This window comes from Diplotaxodon limnothrissa, linkage group LG7 (assembly GCF_057381915.1).
Source record: "Diplotaxodon limnothrissa isolate DT_005_m linkage group LG7, D_limnothrissa_male_GT1.1, whole genome shotgun sequence".
In the NCBI taxonomy this organism is placed as follows: Eukaryota; Metazoa; Chordata; class Actinopteri; order Cichliformes; family Cichlidae; genus Diplotaxodon; species Diplotaxodon limnothrissa.
This window is the reverse complement of record NC_140602.1, coordinates 49,427,126-49,447,051: the sequence shown is the minus strand read 5'-3', so window position 1 is coordinate 49,447,051 and position 19,926 is coordinate 49,427,126. Positions and strand designations below refer to the sequence as shown.

The following is a 19,926-nucleotide window of genomic DNA, read 5'->3' as shown; positions in this document are numbered from 1 at the left end:
ACGTTGGTGGTCCTCGTGGACAAAAATGACCCCAAAGTACAAAGTGTTGCAAAGAGCCGTATTTTCACACCATACTGTTTTCAAACATCTTTGATCTTGGATCACTGATGTGTGGGGTCAAGCACTGGTCATAACAACCACAACAGGCAGCACAATGAGGAGGCAGGTGCTCTATATTCAATGAAATTTTATTTATACAGCGCCAAATCACAACAACAGCCGCATCAAAGTGTTTCGTATTGTAAGGTAGACTCTACAATAATACATACACAGAAAGTATCCTCAAAAGCCTCCATTGCACTGGAGATTTGCATACTTTGATGAGCATACTTTTTTTTACCATGTTGTGCAAAGCAATGACCAGGCATCCAGGACATGGTAGTCTGAGGAGCTTGGAGAGAAAGTGACTGGGCTTCTTGAAGTTTCTTGAATTTTCAGAATGTGAAACTGAAATAGAAGATGTGTCAGAGGACTACACATCATCCATTTCAATTATGATGAAGACAAAGAATCAAGCAGGAAAGAGGAATCAGCTGAGACAGAGGAATATTTGCAGTAACGTGAGGAAACACTGATCTGGTCTTCTAACCTTCCCAGTGACAGACGATGCATGACTCTCTCATGTGCCTCAGAGAAAGATGATCTACCACAGTCCAAGCACATGTGCCAGGTCCCATACTCCTTCAGTGGCTTTTCTACTCGAGTACTGAAAGCATTACACACAGTGTATTCTGCTTGTATTCTGCTTTTTAACGTTCACATGCCAATGGATGCATCAGAGACCAAGTTGGGGTTCAGTAACTTGCCCAAGGACACCTTGGTAAGAACTCCAGACTAGAGCACACAGAGATTGAACCAACAACCATCCAATTAGCAGATGACCTGCTCTACAGCCAACTCAATGACGAACAAGGAGGGACAACAAGAGAGGAAGAAAAATGGACCGAATGCAGCTGTAGGCATATGTGGGTGTGTTGATTCTTACTGCCGTGCATCCAGTAGAGTCGCTACGGCCAGTTTATGACATCCTGAGTCTGGTAGAGAAGTTTTCATGCTGACACAAGATTAATCATAGAAGCACAAAAAGGACATAATTTCTTGATAAAGACACAATAGATGATCGTCGTTCATGACACAAACGTGCTCCCATTTGAGGTGTATGATGTGTGTTGGTGTTGACTTGACTTGAAACACAAGTGAGTGTTCCTCCTGCTGTGATGTAAGATCCTGGTACTGATTTGACTGTATGAGCACCAAGTCCCCTTCAGAGGACTCTGTCCCCTCCAACAGAACATCCAAGTAAACCAGGGAACTTTGAGACAAAAACATGGGCAGCATGTGATGCAGGTCCAGCTGTACATGGAACATGCTCGTGTGCGATGGCAAACCGTCTGTCCTGCAGTCAGGACACGAGTTGTCCCTAACATTGCAGGTTTCCAAAAGAAAACAATCACCTGTAACAGCTTGTTTACTGTATATGCCCCTTGGCCTGCAACTGCAGAAAGAATGCTGTCCATGATGGGACCAGTGCAGAGGAATAAACCTGAGCTTCCTCCTGCACTTGGGTCAAATATGGACACGCCTTTGTCCTCATGAAAGTTTGCCTTCACTCAGACTCATGCCCTCCTACCATGCCAAAATATAGAAAACTGTCAGGCAATGAGTTGGAATAAAGTTGAATAAAACCTTGAAACACAGAGATGGATGATATTTTATACTTGTTGCTTCAAAGCAAACGGGGTCATTTTTGAGCCCTGAGGACCACAGGTGTGATTATGTGCTGCCATTTAAAATTTATAAATGGTTCAAAAAAAGAATTCTCACTAAAGTTCAACATACAGCACTCTGTATGTTGAACTTTAGTGAGAATTCTTTTTTTAATTTTTTTTTAAAATTTTTTTTAAATATTTAATTTAATTAAATATTTAATTTTCTTGTTTTATTTTCGCTAAAAAACAGGGTGTATTTTTTGTAAACAAGGTCTGGTGGCCCTAAAATGTAAAATGTTGGGTAAATTATGTGTTAATGTGTTGGTCTTAAGTAAAACTAAGGTGTAACACTGAATTGATTGACAATTTATACTTTTTACTTTAAAAAACAGTCAAATGAAGTGGGGACATTTTTGACCCCTGAGGACCACCAGTGTGATTATTTGCTGCCATTAAAAATTTTCAAACGCTTGAAAAAAAACTTTCTCACTAAAGTTCAACATACAGCACTCTCTAGTTATTCAGATAGTCAAAATTATCTAAACAATTAAATATTTAATTTTCTCAATTTGTTTTCGCTAAAAAACAGGGTTTATTTTTTGTAAAGAAGGTCTGGTGGCCCTAAAATGTAAAATGTTGAGTAAATTTTGTGTTAATGTGTTGGTCTTAAGTAAAACTAAGGTGTAACACTGAATTGATTGACAATTTATACTTTATACTTTAAAAAACACACACACACACACACACACACACACACACACACACACACACACACACACACACACACACACTTGTAGATCACACAAGAGCAATGACGGATAATGTGTAACAAAAACCCCAGGCCTTTGTTTTATTAGTTCTGAAAGTAACAACTGTATCAGTTATATTTGATTGTAACTTTTATCTTAAACCGTTTTATCCATTTGCAGCAAATGATGTCTTGCAGCCAACCTGCAGCAGCTTTAAGAGAGCACGCTGTGAGAACCAATGGGCTTAGAGCATTTGCTTTTTGCTGAGGTTTAGATAACAATCAGTGAAACCACTCTGGTAGGTCGAGGCTATACATGCCAGAGTCTTGCTTGGCAAGGCCAAAGATGAGGAAATAGTCACCTTGACTCAATGAACATTTGAAAAAAAAAAAAAAGTCAAGCTCTTATATATATCTCAGCTAATGTGCTGGATGATGGTCCCATGTTTTGTATGAACGGAAAACAAGCTAAACATGATGATGATTGGCCTTTACGGATGCAAAGGGATGGCCTTTTCTTTTGGACTTTTAAAATGAAGCCGGCTATTTCTAACACTCCGTTTCCCAACACTGGCTAATCGTTACAGTCATTGTAAGCACAAGCCAAGAGGAATTCCTAGAGTTGACACAATCTTCCCCTCACCCTCAACCAGTCCCAGCAGATGCCTGCCCCTCCCTAAGCCTGGTTCTGCTGGAGGTTTCTTCCTGTTAAAAGGGAGTTTTTCCTTCCTACTGTCTCCCAGTGCTTGCTCAAAGGGGGTAATTTGATTATTAGGGTTTTCTCTGTACTACTGCAGCATCTTTACTTTACAATATTAAGCACCTTGAGGTGACTGCTTTTTCGATTTGGTGCTATATAAATACAACTGAACTGAATTGAGCTGAAACCCTAAAAAAAAAAAAAGTCAAGAAATAAAAGTGGGTTTCTACATCTTGCCCAATGTCGTGAAATCATCAGGTAAGTCAAGTTGTGATTTAGCAGTAATTGCTTGCACATGTTATCTTTGGAAAAGGGAGGGAGTGAGGGTGGGCTGTGTTGTGAAAACGACCCGCCTCGGATTGCTGTCTTTTTCCACTGGCCCCTCCCAGGATTCGGTCCCGACTGTTAAGACATGAAGAGCACATGCAGGACAGGTCATCACTACAGAGGAGGGGGGTGCTTTCCCCCTCGCTTATTACCTTGCGCTCTAATTAGCAAGCTTTGTTTACAGGCAGGAGTCTTGAGAGAGGCTTGAAGTTTGCAGCAATTTAATTATGCGCAGCACACAGTGAAAGAGCATGGAAAATTGTGTGTGTGTGTGCAGGGTGGGGGGCTGCGAGGATAAATGCCATCCACGGTGCTCTCTCGCTGGCTCTCCCTCTCTCAGTCTGGTCTACTCCTGTGCGAGTGTGTGATTCTGTTGGGTTTATGCATGCGACTGTGCGCGCGCACGTCACCCTCTGAATTACAGGTTCAACTTTCACAGCAAGTCTAATGTACCCTCAGTGGGAGTCTGAGAATCTGACAAAATTGCTCTAATCCTTTTCAATCCTTTTTTTTGCTACTGTCTCCGTCTCCAGTTATAATGAAGCACTTTCAAAGAGAATTTAGGGTCGGAGGTTTTCGGGGTGGTGGTGGTGGGGTGGCTCAAAAAAAAGTTTGAGATACTGTAAGCGAAAACATACAAGTGGTCTCGCCACACAAGCCTCCCTACAAGGCTACGCAGCTTTAATGAATTTTGAACGGCCCAGCGCCACAAGTGAAGTGAAAAAGTGCATCCACTATGAAGTACCATCAAGGAAAAAAAATCAGATTCTCCATCCTATTTGAGAATGTGATCCCATGACCGTTTCAGAAACACATCCTCGTCATACTTCTTGGTACTCCGTAATTCTCTGCCATGGCTACGTGCTTCTATTCATGCTGAAAATACTTGGAACAATCAAATGTGCACATGCTCCCTTTCGGGTTTTTTTTTTCTCTACTCAAGAACAAATGCACACACACACATGCACAGTCTCTCTCTGTCACACACACACACATATACACAACACAAGCACGACATTCATGCCATGTGATCTTGCTAGGCATTATGCCAACGGCCAAACATGTCACTTACAAGAAATCTCTGAGACACAGAGAGGGAGAGAGGGAGAAATTGTGCACATTTGTCAGTTTGTGAGAGCTCCTTGTCAAGTGTAAGTACAGTGCATACACAGGGAGCAGGAGATTTAGCTGCTACAGTTATCTGCAAGTGTAGTGCGGTGTGGGGGCAGTCGATTCTGAGAAAAAACCAGACACGTGATCTCTGAGATCTAATGTGGAATTGTTCTAAGGAACATGCCATGTTTACTGTTCATTGTCTAAATTCTTGGAAGGCTTCCTGAAAAGCAGTTAGTGAGCCAGAGCAGCCCAAATCACTAACATTTCAAGATTCCTAATGGCTTTCGCTGATCCTCTCTCCCTCTCATTTGGTCCCGCATTATTTCGCCCTGTGCGAACATGCATGTTGTGTAATTTCACAGGAAATGACAATAGGTGTGGAAAAATGTTCTCAGCTGCATTATTACTTCTGTGTGCACTTTGAGAATAACAAAATAAATTTAGTACAGTAATAGAGCACAAAAGAAAAACAAAAGAAAGAAAAACGCCACACATACCTCCAGAAGATATATATTATCCGTCAATCTGTTTTCCTCGAGAGAGGCAGGAAGGTTGCCAAACCTACTGGTGTTTTCCAAGAAAAAAACTTGGCCTCATTACATATGAAATGAGCAGGAGATTCGAGGAACTGCCCAACCCTGTTTAGTGGGTTTGGCAAATACCTTTTGTGCTGCAAACGTGTGGCACTCTAATAGTTGAGCTGTAAAACAGCAGCGGTGAAGCAAGACAAGAAATGTGAACCTTCTTGTGCCCACTTTAGCATGAAGTCTAAAGGTCTTCACATGCACTGGGAGCGAACATAACGAGAAAAACAACTTAAGCAAATGCCTTTTGTAGCTAACAGCAAACACACCGTAATGTATGAAACTCCCAACTTCACTCTCTCCCCGATGAGGAAGTATGCGGACAAAGCCTGGTCACTGGGGCCAACAAATTTGCTTAGCATTTACCTGCTTTTCGTGAACTCAGAATGTATACTTCTAGTGTTTATTTGTGTCATTCGAGTCTGCGCTGACTGTGACGGCACGTTTTACTCTCACTATCTGCGCTAGTTGCGCACATTACATAAACCCTGGCTCCATCGCCTTGCTGCCATTCTGTTTAATCCCTAAAAGAGAACATAACCCGCTTTCTTTTTAGCAAATATAAGTTGTCACATACACATGTGTTTACATACCCACAAGCTATGAAGAAGAAAAAAAAAATCCTGTCCCTCGTGCTTCTTTCCTTTAAATTAGGAGTGCCTGTGAATGAGCCGTGTTGTTTTCCAGCCGGTCGTGATGTCAAAACGGGCTAGGCTGTTACACGTCTTTGATGGAAGTTTCACATCTTATGGTGTCATCTGATCCAGAGTGGCAATACAATCAGTGCATTTGGCGGATCGCACCGGCGTGTCTGAACAAAGTTCACACTACGTATACACGTAGCTTTACAAATCATACATGCCCTGCCTGTATTTTTAGAATTTCCACGTCTTTCCCCAATTCCTGTTTTTACAGGCTTACTTTTATTATTTGCTTTGACTTAATCACCCATGCTGCTTTTGACAGCTGTATCAGGGCAGAGCTAAAAACCAGAGGGATGGCACACTGAATGAGCGAGTTACCATGTGGCAGTTGCCTCTGCAGAAGTCAGCGAATGCTAAGTTTCCTCTACTGTATTTAAATTGTTTAGCCGTACAGCACATTTTATGCCGTCATCCTAGCTGAGGTATAATTTGCATTTGGAGTGTGCAACGTTAATTGAGGCTTTACATTTGAAAGCAGGAGCCTGCTAAGGTCCGCCAGCATCAAGGGTGAAATCTTAAGTCAGACAATGAGGAAGGGGTGCAGTCTAACATAAGATGCATCTAACTACCAACAATTTACAGGCGATTCCTTTCCTGAGCAAGTATGGATAAAACTTACCAAACAGATAGGGAATCTGAACAAAAACCAAAAAAGGGGGGGATTAACCGGCCCCTAAATAGACCACTGCTTTCCCTTACTGAATCAGTGTGAGGGACTGCTTATTTTAAAGCACTTACTATTAGCATAAGGACATTATTTTCCTCACTTACCCTCTACATGCACATCTAGTTGGCAAGAAACACCAAAGTCAATTTTACAGTGTTAGCAGTACTGGGTTAGGGAGGAAGGAGTCATTTTACTCCAGTATTCTTTAGAAACACCACAAAAAGGAGAAACTACATGGCAAAAATATTTGCATGTTCCCCAGAAAGATCCAAATACATGCATGAATGTTAAAGTCTGAGCACAAACAAGCTTACCTCCACATTTAATTCATGTCACCATGTGCTGGTGTATGTAGATAAATTCAGCTAAAGGAAAAATGTATATGTGACCACCCGATGCGTATCTTTCCCAGAATTCCTGAACGCTTACTAGAAATGCCATGTCTTCACAGTTACTCTTAACTGTTTAAACCTCAGTTCCATGAACAGCAGCCTACATGCCTGAACATACCAGTAGGAGCAGGTTTTTTTCGTCCATCAGGGTTTAACTCGAACAAGTAGCATGTGTGTTACCAAGAAAGCACAGAAGTAACCTATGAGAATACAATGTATGACTGTTGGTATCGCATACCATCAGCAATGACTCATGCTTGTCTCAGGAAAGGAAAATCATAGACACATAAACACACTCCCCACACAAGTTTACACGCATATACAGAGGAAAGTGCGCCAAGCATGAGGGTGAACACGCGCACACGCACACAGTAAATGAAGCCGCACTAGAGATGGTTGCTGATTTTTCATGTAGTCGACAGTGCCCTTGTTTAGTTTTTCTTTATTAAAGCCAGGGTACAAATCTGCAGTTAAGATGATCTTTAAAGCCAGCCAGCGTGCTACTGTAAATTACATTTGGGATTAACCCTACTTAAATATTTGCTGTGTAAGAAATAACAGGGGAAATCACCTCCAGGTGGCTTTCTACGACTGCTTTACACACTGATCAAGTGATGAAGTTAACGCCACCCCCAAATCTCTTGCAAATCTACAGAAGAATTTACTGGGAACGTCTACTTTGCTGCAGAGGACCTTTTAATTTAAAGGTCTGACAAGCGATGAGGAAACAGTCTCACCGTTTCCCCTCTCCTTCGGCCTTTTCTCTGCCAGCGTGTCCACATCAGTTTTATTTATTGAATCTCTCTCGCTGTCTCCTTGACACTCCCTACCCGCACAGCCCCTGGCCCCCTTGTGGAATGCTGTATAGAGAGAGGCCTATGGAGGAAGGGCATCCCGGGACACAGCTAGAGCACACACAGAGGCACACACACATACATACACTAACCCACTCACTGACACACGCAAATACATACACACTCTCTCTCTCTCTCACACACACACACGCATGCACACATACACACACACACAGACAAATACAGCTGTTGAGAGCCATCAGAACCCTTTGGCAGATGCCCAAATCAAAGACCATTGGTGTCGGAGGGCCTCCGTTCACAGAGAAATAGAGAACGAGGGGGGGGGGGGGAGACTCCCATTTTCCATGTATGTTATCTTAAAGGCTGGACATAAAAACTTGTCAGCGTGAGCTAACATTACTGTGAACCGATTTCCTCGTAATGAAGGGAGGGTATGATGAACTGCCCTCATAAAAATCTGTCTCTGTGTTGTCTTAGGGCAACCAGGTACACCTATGGATGCATAATGATTTAAAAGGGCAGCTTAAAATTAGTGCAATGCACCTTCACACCTTCTTATATCCACAGGTTATATATTTATATATACACAGAAACAGATGGGTGTTAAAACATAAAGTTACACTGCAGTTTGAAAGGGTTCATTCACCTAATAACCCCACCTGAGTGTCACCTGTTGAGGACATGGAAGCTTAATATGAAGTAGGCTGCATTGCTTAACTTGTTGCCACGTTACCATAAAAGTACGATAAAATGTATCTAAGATTTTTTAAAAGAAGAAAAAAAGCATTTTGTCTTCTTAAGAAACAAACAATTGACTCACCAGTGGACTAGACAATAATAATTACAGCGACAGAGAGAAAGCGTGTGTACTGGGGGAGGAAAAGTGACAGGAAATGAAGAAAACTACCACAAGCTACATGCTGGGTAGCCACACACTGCACCCATGTACACAAGGAGAAGAGAGAGAAGAGGGGGGTGGTGTTGTTTTGTATGTATAGCCAGATGGCTCCTGCTGGGGGTTCAAGTAAGGTAAATGGAACCACGGCTGACAGATTTGATTCAACAGCATGCACAAATAACATATAAACATATATTTTTTTTCAATCCATATATGCCAAACATAAACTTCAGAGCCCCCTCATCCCCACCTTTTTTAACAGCCATGTACTTTTCTAAGCTAGCCAGTCAGCCAAAGAGGCCAAGTGTTAACCAGACTGTACCCGAAAAATAAACCCCCAAAAAGAAAACCTTGAAACAACAGTCATGAAAATGTAAGCTGATATCCTATAGACTTTTTCTTTAGCGACTACAACCAATAAAATCATATCTGCAACACCAGTACCTCGATCCGTCCTGTGATTCTCAAATCTATAGCATTACAATAGATGCACTATGGGTGGAGATTTATCTTTTTTCCTTTTTTTTTTTTACCTCATCGTGACGCAAGACCGATAATATCTTGCCACTTTCACCACTCAGTACAGTTGAAACTAATGACAACACCAGTTCCTGTGGTTAAAAGCAATGGCCAAAATTATCATTAGACTGCAAATTTTGGGTGGGTTTTTTTGGGGGGAGGGAGGGGGGGGGGGGTGTAGAAGAGGTTAGGGTGAAAAACTACAACTACTATCAACCTGATTAAATTCCTTCAGAGGCGCGTGGTACGGTTACACATTTTCCGACTGAAGTTTAAGGCGCTAACTTAGTTTTAGGTGGCCGAAATAACTGAAATTCCGACTGGCAAAAATAAATAGATAAAATATTTTTTTAAATGTAGCTATGAAGAGAGAGGGGGAAACGAGGGAGTACTGCATGGTAAAACCTATGCGTCATACGAATCAGGCTCAGTAAATATAAAGCCAAGAGAGAGAGAGAGAGAGAGAGAGACACACACACACAGAAAGGGGGGGGGGGGGGGGGGGGTGTATATTTACCCGATGCGTCGTTATTCCATAAAATCAGCTGGCCCAGATGTGGCAGGCTTTTTCTTCTTATAGCCTATAAAGTTTGGAAGGCGTTTGTTTTTTGTTTTGTTTTTAAAAAGAAGAAGAAGAAGAAGCAGGCCCCGGTTCCTTTCGTCCGCTGGCTCACTCTTTCACTTTATCTCCGGCCGCTCGTTCCCCATCTCTATCCCACTCTCTCTTTCTCTGCCCGCTTCTGTCCCTTTGCAGGAAGTAAACGCAGCTCACATGAACAGTATACGGACTGCATTCAGCCTGACATCATGCAGCACTCGGCAAATAGTTCTTTTTAAAGACACAGACATTTTTGGACCCGCCAGGTTACTGTAGGTACTCTGTCCTACTGTAGTCTACGCGGCAAACGGGCAGTCGGCAGCAGCGGTTGGTCATATCGTGCGCCTTTACGGACACATGAACTCGCTGCACTCTGCGGGCTTTAAAGGTGTAGACTGCTGCGGAACACTTTTTAACGAGATCACCGGACAGGTTCGCGCGCCTCCACCCCGCCACTAACGTGTTCCTGAAAAGACAACACACTTGGGAGCACATTTGGGGGGCTATAAGTAGGGCAGGGGAGGGTTGCACGGCTCAGTGAGACCCCATTCGGTGTCGTCTACATGTGTGGTTACTTCACGTGTCATTATGCGATGACAGTCCGGGCTACATGATGCGCATGTGTGCCGTTCTGCTAAATTATAAGCGCCAACTGCTGGCGGTGTGACCTCAAGTCAACTTTTCTTTACTGCAGGCCTGTATCACGGTGTCACAGCACGATAAATCACTGCAGGAGCCTCCAGTCTACCACATGAAATCGCCATATTCGTTTATTTAGATTTTTTCACAATGTTATACTATATTTACCTTGTTGATTTGAGTTATTTTATGATCGTCCAATCACATTTTTACTTTTCACTTGTAAATTTACACACTGCAATAGCAATTAAAATCAGTGATTTTACCGGGCATTTTAGTGATTTTAACTGTAGTTTATACATACACACATATATCAGGGATGTCAAACATAAGGCACAGGGGCTAGAACTGGCCTGGCACAGACTACAATCCGGCCCACTAGACTTCTTTAGAAAATGCAAAGGACTGCATAGATTTTGAACTTTTAACTGTATTTTCACAAGTTTTACAGCTTTTCCTAATGATAAAGACCCCACACCGATTGCCAAGGACATTTCTGTGAGTTAATGAAAACTTTATATATTAATTTATAATTACAGGATAGTATAATTAGTCTGTGCAGTGATCTACCAGAACCCTTTATGTGGAAAGGGATGAGGATGAGTTTTCTTTCACATTTTATTTTTAGATAAACACACACACACACACACAGGTACATATATAACCTCATCTAGGCATGAGCACACAGCCACCGAGACGTGCACCTCATCTATACACTCCACAGACATGACACACATAACCTCACACAGGCACAGCAAACACAGCATAGACACAGGCCTGAACACACATGTGAGCCAAGCACATACCGATGGACGTATGAAGAGCTTCTATCTTTGGCCATGTTTGCAGGGTCAACATATAGTACTGTTTTTTGTAATAAAGCTGTTATTGTATGTGAGCATACATGACAGATTTGTTTCTGTAATGGCACCAGCATCACTGGGAGAGTACAGGTCAGGAGGATCCTAGCAAAGAGGAGGCTCTCTGTGAGATAACCTTTTGTGGTACCAGATTTATGGAGCAACAGCGGGTACAAATGTAAATGTGGAGAGGCTGTGTCTTTTGTATTTCCTCTGTAGCATGAGAGAGATAACCCACACATGAATAAATATCTCAAACTACTTGGAACTATCTTTTTCATATTCTCTTTCCTCAATTCAACCACCATCATTTAGTTTTATTGATCTGGTCCACTTCAAAGAGGGCTGTATGATGTAAAATGAGTTTACATTTACTTACAAAATACATATGAGTCAGTCGTTCTTCTCCCTTTTCAACCAGTTAATTAATTTTATAGGTTGGCTGGATTATCTTTAGAGGTCAGAAGACAGAAAAACAGAAAATATTAATGCAGTAGTTGTACGTGTCTTTGTGAAACTGGATAGAACAAGTGTAGATATCTAACTGCTGCCCTCAAAAATGGATTTGTCAACTTTAATAAACATTAAACTATAATTTTGAGTAAAATGCACCTGAAACATAGAAAACCAAAGGTTTATTTATTTCAATAATAAATCATTAAGGAAAATGTGCTTGCTATAACCTGAAAGAATACCAACCAGGCACATTTCATTTGACCAGATTCCACTAATTGTAAAATCTTACACTATACTTATATAACAAAAACGTACACTTAATTAAATTAGTCAGCACTTGGGCATTTTTTTCCAGCTGTATAAATATCTACAGGTGTAAATCAGCTTACCCGTTCCCCATTTTTTGCCCATCTCTATCAACCCAACTCTTTATGTTTATCCATGCAGGCATTTTGTAAATTTAACATTTGATATTTCTTTTTATTTTCACTTTCTTACGGGATAGTATTGTATGTATTTATATATAGATATAGATATATATACCAATTTGTTAGGTACTCCTGTACAACCGCTCATTAATGCAAATGTCATTAGCGAATCACATGACATGTATAATTAGGCATATTAAAACTGAGCATCAAAATAGGGAAGAAAGGTGATTTAAGAGACTCTGAACATGGCGTAGTTGTTGGCTAGTCTAAGTATTTCAGAAACCGCTGGGATTTTTCCATATGACCATTCCTAAGAGTTTACACAAATGTTCTGAAAAAGAGGAAATATCCAGCGAGCGGCAGCTTTCTAGGTGAAAATGCCTTGTTGATGCCAGAGGTCAGAGGAGAGTGGGACAGACTGCCTCGAGCTGAGGGAGCTGCAACAGGAACTCAAATAATCTCTTGTCACAACAAAGTTCTGCAGAGGAGCATCTCTGAATGCACAACACATCAGACCTTGAAGCACAGAGGCATAGACTAAACAGCAGAAAATTGGAAAAATATTGCCTGGTCTGATGAGTCTCGATTTCGCTTTGTAATTTAGATGTAAGAGTCAGAATTTGACGTGAACAACGTGAAAGCATGGATCTATCCTATCATGTATAAATTGTGGTGGTTTAACAGGGCAGTGGTTATTTTCTTGGCAATCTTCCGACCACTTAGTACCAGTTGAGCATGCTTTAAATGATGCACCCTGCATGAGTATTATTGGTCATGATGTCCACAGTGTATCCATTTTCTGCTGGAAGCAGCTTCCAGCGCTGTCAAAAGCTCAGATCATCTCAAACTGGTTTCTTCAACATGACAATGAGTTCACTGTACTCACTTTCATGAGCACAATAGAGCAGTAGTCATGACTGCTGTACTGTACTCATGACAGTTAGAGAAATGTTTCCAGCACCTTGTTGAATCTGTACTGCGAAGAATTACATTTTCTGGTGGCAAAACGGGGCCCAACCTAGCACTAGCAAGATTTAGCTAGTAAAGAGGACAGTTAGTGTAAGTATTTAAACGTATTTCAATTAGTTTCCTTAACAATCATTGCTACATACACTAACTTATTCCATGATGACAAATAACTTAGTCCTGTGTTATTTCAGCATAAAGGTATATACGTTTATATATGTTATAAAAGTCTGTGGTAGCACTTTAATATTCCTAAGGTTAGGGGTATAATGATCTTTTGTTATTTAAGCACACACCTATTGTCATTCATTTTTACAAGGACTTTTGTTTTTCCCAGTTGTGGCTTTCTGCCCAGCCAAACCAGTAAAAGCCCTAAGTAAGATAAGATAAGATAAGATAGAACTTTATTAATCCCTCGGGTGGGTTCCTCTGGGAAATTCGACTTCCAAAAAAAGCACAGCAACGACCAAAGTTACAGTTACAGAACTGTTATATATATATATACACACACACACACACACACACACACACACACACACACACACACACACACACACACACACACACACACACACACACACACACATATATAAATACAGAGACAAATATAAATAAAATATACAAAGGGGATAAATAGAATAAATAGGAATAAAAAATAAAAAATAAAAATACAAGTGAATTGCACATTTCAAGTATTGAGGTCTATTGCACTGTTGACTATTTACAAAAGTATTGCACAAAAGGTATTGCACAGTGAGGTGAAGAGGCACTACAGCTTAGTTGTTCCCCCCTCCTTTGTCCTCCTGTTTCCCCTCCCTCTCCCCTCCAGAGAGGAGTTAAACAGTCTGATGGCGTGTGGGACAAAGGAGTTTTTAAGTCTGTTAGTTCTTGTCTTTGGGAGAAGCAACCTGTCACTGAACGGACTCTTCTGGTTGTTAATGGCCGTGTGCAGAGGATGCCCGGCATTGTCCATAATGTCCATCAGTTTCTTTAATGTCCTTTTCTCTGCCACTGTCACCAGAGTGTCCAGCTTCATGCCGACCACAGAGCTAGCCCTCCTGATCAGTTTCTCCAGCCTGGATGAGTCCCTCTTTGCTGTGCTGCTCCCCCAGCACACCACAGCATAGAAAAGTACTCCAGCAACCACTGACTGGTAAAACATCCTCAGGAGCTTCCTGCAGATGTTAAAAGACCTCAGCCTCCTGAGGAAGTACAGTCGGCTTTGGGCTTTTTTATACAGGTGCTCTGTGTTGCATGACCAGTCCAGTTTATTGTCCACCCACAGCCCGAGGTACTTGTACTTGTTGACCACCTCCACCTCCTCCCCCTCTATCTGAACTGGCAGTGGACCTTCTCTGGACCTCCCGAAGTCCACAACCAGTTCCTTAGTCTTTGAGGTGTTGAGTTGCAGGTGGTTTGTGTGACTCCATGCGACAAAGTTCCTCACCAGACTTCTGTACTCCTCTTCTTGATCATCCCAGATACACCCCATGATGGCCGTGTCATCTGCAAACTTCTGAATATGGCATAATTCAGAGTTGTAGCAGAAGTCAGAGGTGTACAGGGTGAAGAGAAGAGGGGACAGCACAGTTCCCTGTGGTGCTCCTGTGCTGCTGACCACTGTGTCAGACGTGATGTCCTTCAGCCTGACGTACTGTGGTCTGTCGGTGAGGTAGTCGGAGATCCAAGCCACCAGGCAGGGGTCCACCTCCATCCTGTTCAGTGTAGCCTAATTAAATGACAGCTTTTGCTGTTTGCTCCAGTAAACTGTCATTTTGCAAAGCTGAATGTTGAAACACGATATTTTACTTTCTGCACCGACAACAAAACCCGATCTTGTGTTTCGTACGCATTTCCATATTATCGTTTCTCACAAAGGCCGGGTTAAAAGTTCAAGATAAGAGCTGAAAAAATAGAAACAAATGCAAATGTCGGCGAAACTGAGAAGTCATTCAGTCTAAGCAAAAAAAATAAATAAATCAGCTTTTCATACAGAATGAAGAAATGAAACTGAACAGCGAATGACTTAATCATCAAGCCCACCTAAAGAGTATGTTGGCATCATGGGACAATTCATATTCTCTAGTTCTCTGTGTAATTCGGGCTGTCACACTGACCTGGCTCAGAACATGAGGCATATGATGTGTTGATCCAATGAACAAAAGCTTATTGTTGCTCTGATTAGCCATTTATAGGCCTTGTGGGTCTGAAGCATGTCTCAGTCAGCCCACCAGCCACTGTGTTGAAAGTTCAAATCTAAAGTTGGCGCTCTGTACTTCCAGCCTCTTTTGCATGCTTTCCTAATCATAGCTATCCAACCTGATGCTTGTGCATGACAAGAACAAAAAATAGTTAAAATCTTCAAAGCAAACCCAGGTTTAGAATTAAAGTGCTCATTTCAGTGCCTTCATTAGTTCCAGTAAGGCATACTTCACAGTATGTGAAAATGAGGCTATATAAGGTGATTGGGGCACAGCCATCTCCATTGTTATGCTTGGCACAAACAGCAGGATCTAGTTGTGGTTGGTGTTTGCGTGCTGGAGGAAGCTAAACAGAGAAGTCTGTCAGAGCAGCTCCAAGACCATGTGAAGAACGACTGATGGAACACTTGACCCAAAGCCGTTTTCAGTTTGAACTGTCACACACTCTTATGACACAGCTCGAGGCATGCCGTCATGAGTGTTAGACTACACAGTAAACACATTCATTTGGCCATGCATTGTAAAGCACAAACCAGCTCATGGAAAAAAAAGAATTTATTAAACAGCTTTAAAAAAAAAATGTTTGTGACTCAGGCTATACCCTTTGCCCTATTTTGCCCAAAACATATAAAAAACACAACAAAAACTTTCCGATGCAGCACATTCAAGGCAAAAAACTCCCAAAACATCTTACCTGATTTTAATTTGGCCACTGCCATCTCCTTGTTCACCTCTCCATCACTTACAGGACTTCTGCTATTTTCAGATTGCTCTCTGGAAGTCCTACGTTTTAAACACTTGCCCCCTCCACGGGCTTTAAACTCGCGCAGAAAGGGAACGTCAATACCTGTGTCATCATCTGTCATCTAGCTATGAGACCAAGTCTGAAGGCTGGTTGCAACTAGGAGCACAGGTGTTGCTTATTTCCTGTCGCTCACGAGGTTGTGCACCATCAGTTCGCCTCCTCTCCCCTCCCCCAGGAGTCAGACTGTCTAAGGGAGGACATTCAGCACAAGCGACCTCAAAGCTGGGGGTTTTTTTTTGGTCATACCAACACAGTTGTGGCTTTCCATCTGCCCTCCTCACCAGATTTGGATTTTTATTACTTTGAACACTTCCTTAAACTCTAACTCAGAGTAAAGCGTCACTGTTTTGACACAGTGAAGAAGATCCAGTGCACATCCCAGATTCGGGCGGGAACAAGACTTCCAGGGAGCATTCTAAAAATCACAGGAGTGTGCAAAGGCTTCAAGCACCAAATCAACAGACAGTGGCCAAATTTGAATCCAGGGAAGTTTTTTTTTTTTTATTCATCAGGTGGAGTCATTTAACTTCTTTTTTTTTTAAAAACTGTGCTTTCTATTTTACATTGTATTTTTATTTATACACAACATCATTTAAATGCACTGATTCATACACAGTATCATGACATCCTCTTTGTGCTCCAGCATGACTTTTTTGTGGCACAGATCACTGACGTGCATCCACAGTCACGATGCACATCAGTCATCTGTTAAGTCACTCCTCCATGCAACAGACTTTAAACAAACACATTCCTAGACGAGATGTCCTTTAAAGTCCATTAAGACGGTTTACAAATGGCACAAAATACAACAATAACTTATATAAAGTCACAAGTCTCACTCTCATTTTTGACATTTCTAACTTCTCTGAAGTATGCAGGACTGACATTTTTTAAAAGAACAACTATTTAACTGTTTAAGCCACGCAGGCTGGTTTAAAGATCGCATCAATGCTTCTGATGCTTCTTATTGGATTGTAACCTTATCTACAATAAACCAAATGAGATTTTGCACCTTTCTGACTACAGCAGAGTCAAATATAAAACAGAGTATTTGAGTGCAAAACATTCCAATCACATGCCACATTTCTCATGTTTCTCATGACAGAGCTACATATCCACGAACACCATTAAGCACCAGCCGAGTCCCCCCACCAGAAACATGGTGATCTGCATGCTGTATATAATCAGGTCATTAAGCACACCCAAGTCCAGTCGCCGGTGCCCCAGCAAAAGCAGGATGACAGACAGCTTGTATTGCAGGCGCAGGAGCACACGCACGCTGATGTACTGCAGGAAGAAGAGCGCAGAAAGCGACACCCAGAGCAGAGAGGTCAGCAGGCTGCAGCCAAAGTAGAGCAAGAAGCGGAGGAAGCTGTACATGCAGCGTGAGCGCAGGTACAGGTCAAAGTTATTGTACTTAGTCCGCACTAGCTTGGAAGTGTGTGCCGACCCACAGGCTGAGTGCATGCAGGTGGTGTGGGGGCCATGGAAACTGCGCACCCGCCGTGGGATGGGGATCACAGGCATGGATGGGCTACAGGAGCCCAACAAAGTGCACTGGAGTCCTTGATCCAGATGTGAAAGCTGCTTCAGGGGAGGCAGTCAGCTTCATGGGGAGGGGATCCAGGGTGCTCGCTTCCCTCTGCTGTCAGTCAGGGGTTCTCTTTAAAAATGGAACAAGGCTCTGTGGAGAAATTAAGATGGTTAACATGCTTTTAAATGCACATTCAAACGGCACACACACCTACAAGAAAGGCAAGCTTATGCAAACAATACCCATAGATATGCACGTTGAAAAAGACCTATGTATATTTAAAAAACTTAAGCTAGTGATCATTTTTGGATGATTAAAACATAGCCACAGCATAGTATATGCAACCCCAAAGCATCCTTTCTTCATATTGTGGTCTAGAGCTAAGTAACAGTGCAGAATCTTACATGAAACACCGAGACGTCTTCCTCCACAACGAAACAAAATATCAAGGCTGTTTGACTCGCATACGTCCAGAGGATTGCGTCACATTATTTAAATTTTCCAGCAACATGCATACAAGCTTTATTTTCCTATTTTTTTTTTTCTTTCTCAAGATAAACCGTGAAGGCGGCAGCGAGCCGGCGCGTTTACGTCCTGTCGCAAAATATACGAGTCATCCTGCTGTGACGGCAGAAGCCGACTTAAAGGGGAAGTGCTCCTCAAGAAAAGGAGCTTGGTTTAGATTTGTGCTTGTTTGCTCGTATGTAACGTTCAGCTGCTTTGCAGTTATTTTAGCAACCGCGTATTAGGCAAGTATTACGTATGGTTTGCGTAATATGTCGACTGTAGATATGTGTGTAGGCCTACTACAACTCGAAGGCTAATAGTATTAGTTTAAGCTAACTTCAAGGGTCAGAGTTTCACAACCATTTGGCCTTTAGACCACATTTCTTCAGCATGAATAACGTTTAGAAAAGCAGCACACAGTTCCTGGATATGTTTCAGTCCTTACAGTGTGCAAATAAGATCCAGGAAATATCACATTACCATTTTATTATGTTTTTCTTTCTTTTTTGTTGTTGTTTTGCCTCTGTACACCATCACAATGGATTGTAAATTAGCAATGATAATATGTGATTGAAGTGCAGTGTTTTGGTTTTAATTCAAGGTGTTTTTTTATTTTTTATTTTTACATAAAATATATATATGGAGTGGCCAAGTTTAAATTTTTTTTAGTACATCCTCAAGAAGTGGTCAGCAATGCCTAAAGGTGTGAAAGATCACAGAAGGTAACTACAGTGCATGATGACAGAATTCTTTCCATGGTTAAGGAAAACAACTGCACAAGTCAAGAACTCCTACAAGGAGGTAGGCGTATGATTGTCAATGCCTAAAGTCGAGAGATGCCTTCATGAATGGAAATACACAGGGTTTGCAGCAAAGTGCAAACCACTGGTTACACTCAAGACTAGGAAGGAAGTAGGTAAGATTGTATTTGTCGGAAACGTTGTCAGCACAGTTCTGAAAAACAAACAAACAAACTTTGGACAGATGAAACCCAGAGTAACTAACACCAAAATGATCATAAGAGATAAACATTGATGTGAGTTTGGCCGATTAAATTCGAGCATCTGAAAATGGAGGACTGTGTATAAAACTGGTTGCAGTTCTAAAAAGTTCATGCAGAATTTTGCATAAAACTCCTTGAATTAACACGTAAAGTCTGCACTTCAATCACAGTCACATAGTGTATGATTTGAAATCCACTGTGGTGGTTTATAGAGCAAAACTGCAAGAAATGCTGTATCTAACTGTGTGTTCACAGTCACCTGGATGTCTCATTAATCAGATCCGTTCACAAATATTCTGAATTCCTTAAATCTTGCCCTTGACAAATGCCCCCCTATTATAATCAAAGTTATAACAATGTGAGTAATGTAATGTCAATGAAAATATAAAACTGCAAGAACACAGCTAGTGCATTAAAAAAAGCATTTTCAGCCTTTCTGAATACTGCTAAATAATATATATATATATATATATATAAAATCACAATAACATCTGATTGGTGTGTTGTTTACCACACCAAATGCAATAAAAGCTACCATTTAGGACTGTTGCATTAGACTGCATTAGTTTACCTTGACCTATTAAACCTACGTGTGTGTTAGAGAAGCCAAATTGGAGTCCTGTGACTTTCGGCCGTTTTAGTAAAAAGACGCTGTAAAGGGCAGTCTGCAAACCAAACACACTGTTGCTATGCGTGTCCATTTGGACGTCCTCATAAGCTGTGTGCCACATAAACATGGTCAAGTCT

General features: G+C 41.5%; 2 protein-coding genes across 2 annotated transcripts in view; both read right to left on the bottom strand.

Moving 5' to 3' along the window:
* The window catches only part of nacc2 (NACC family member 2), a 33,351-nt gene extending 23,140 nt beyond the window's left edge, over nucleotides 1-10,211 (bottom strand). Inside the window, exon 1 of the mRNA XM_085359816.1 lies at nucleotides 9,697-10,211. The gene's annotated coding sequence lies outside the window, so the exon portion shown is untranslated. The remainder of the gene's footprint in view (nucleotides 1-9,696) is intronic.
* Nucleotides 10,212-15,943: 5,732 nt separating this feature from the next.
* Nucleotides 15,944-18,258, bottom strand: tmem250 (transmembrane protein 250). Its single transcript, XM_085358329.1, has 2 exons — nucleotides 18,074-18,258; nucleotides 15,944-17,819 (listed from the first exon to the last, which is right to left on the bottom strand). The coding sequence occupies exon 2, from the start codon at nucleotides 17,660-17,662 to the stop codon at nucleotides 17,243-17,245; it is 420 nt and encodes a 139-aa protein (XP_085214455.1). The 5' UTR covers nucleotides 17,663-17,819; nucleotides 18,074-18,258; the 3' UTR covers nucleotides 15,944-17,242.
* Nucleotides 18,259-19,926: the final 1,668 nt, after the last annotated feature.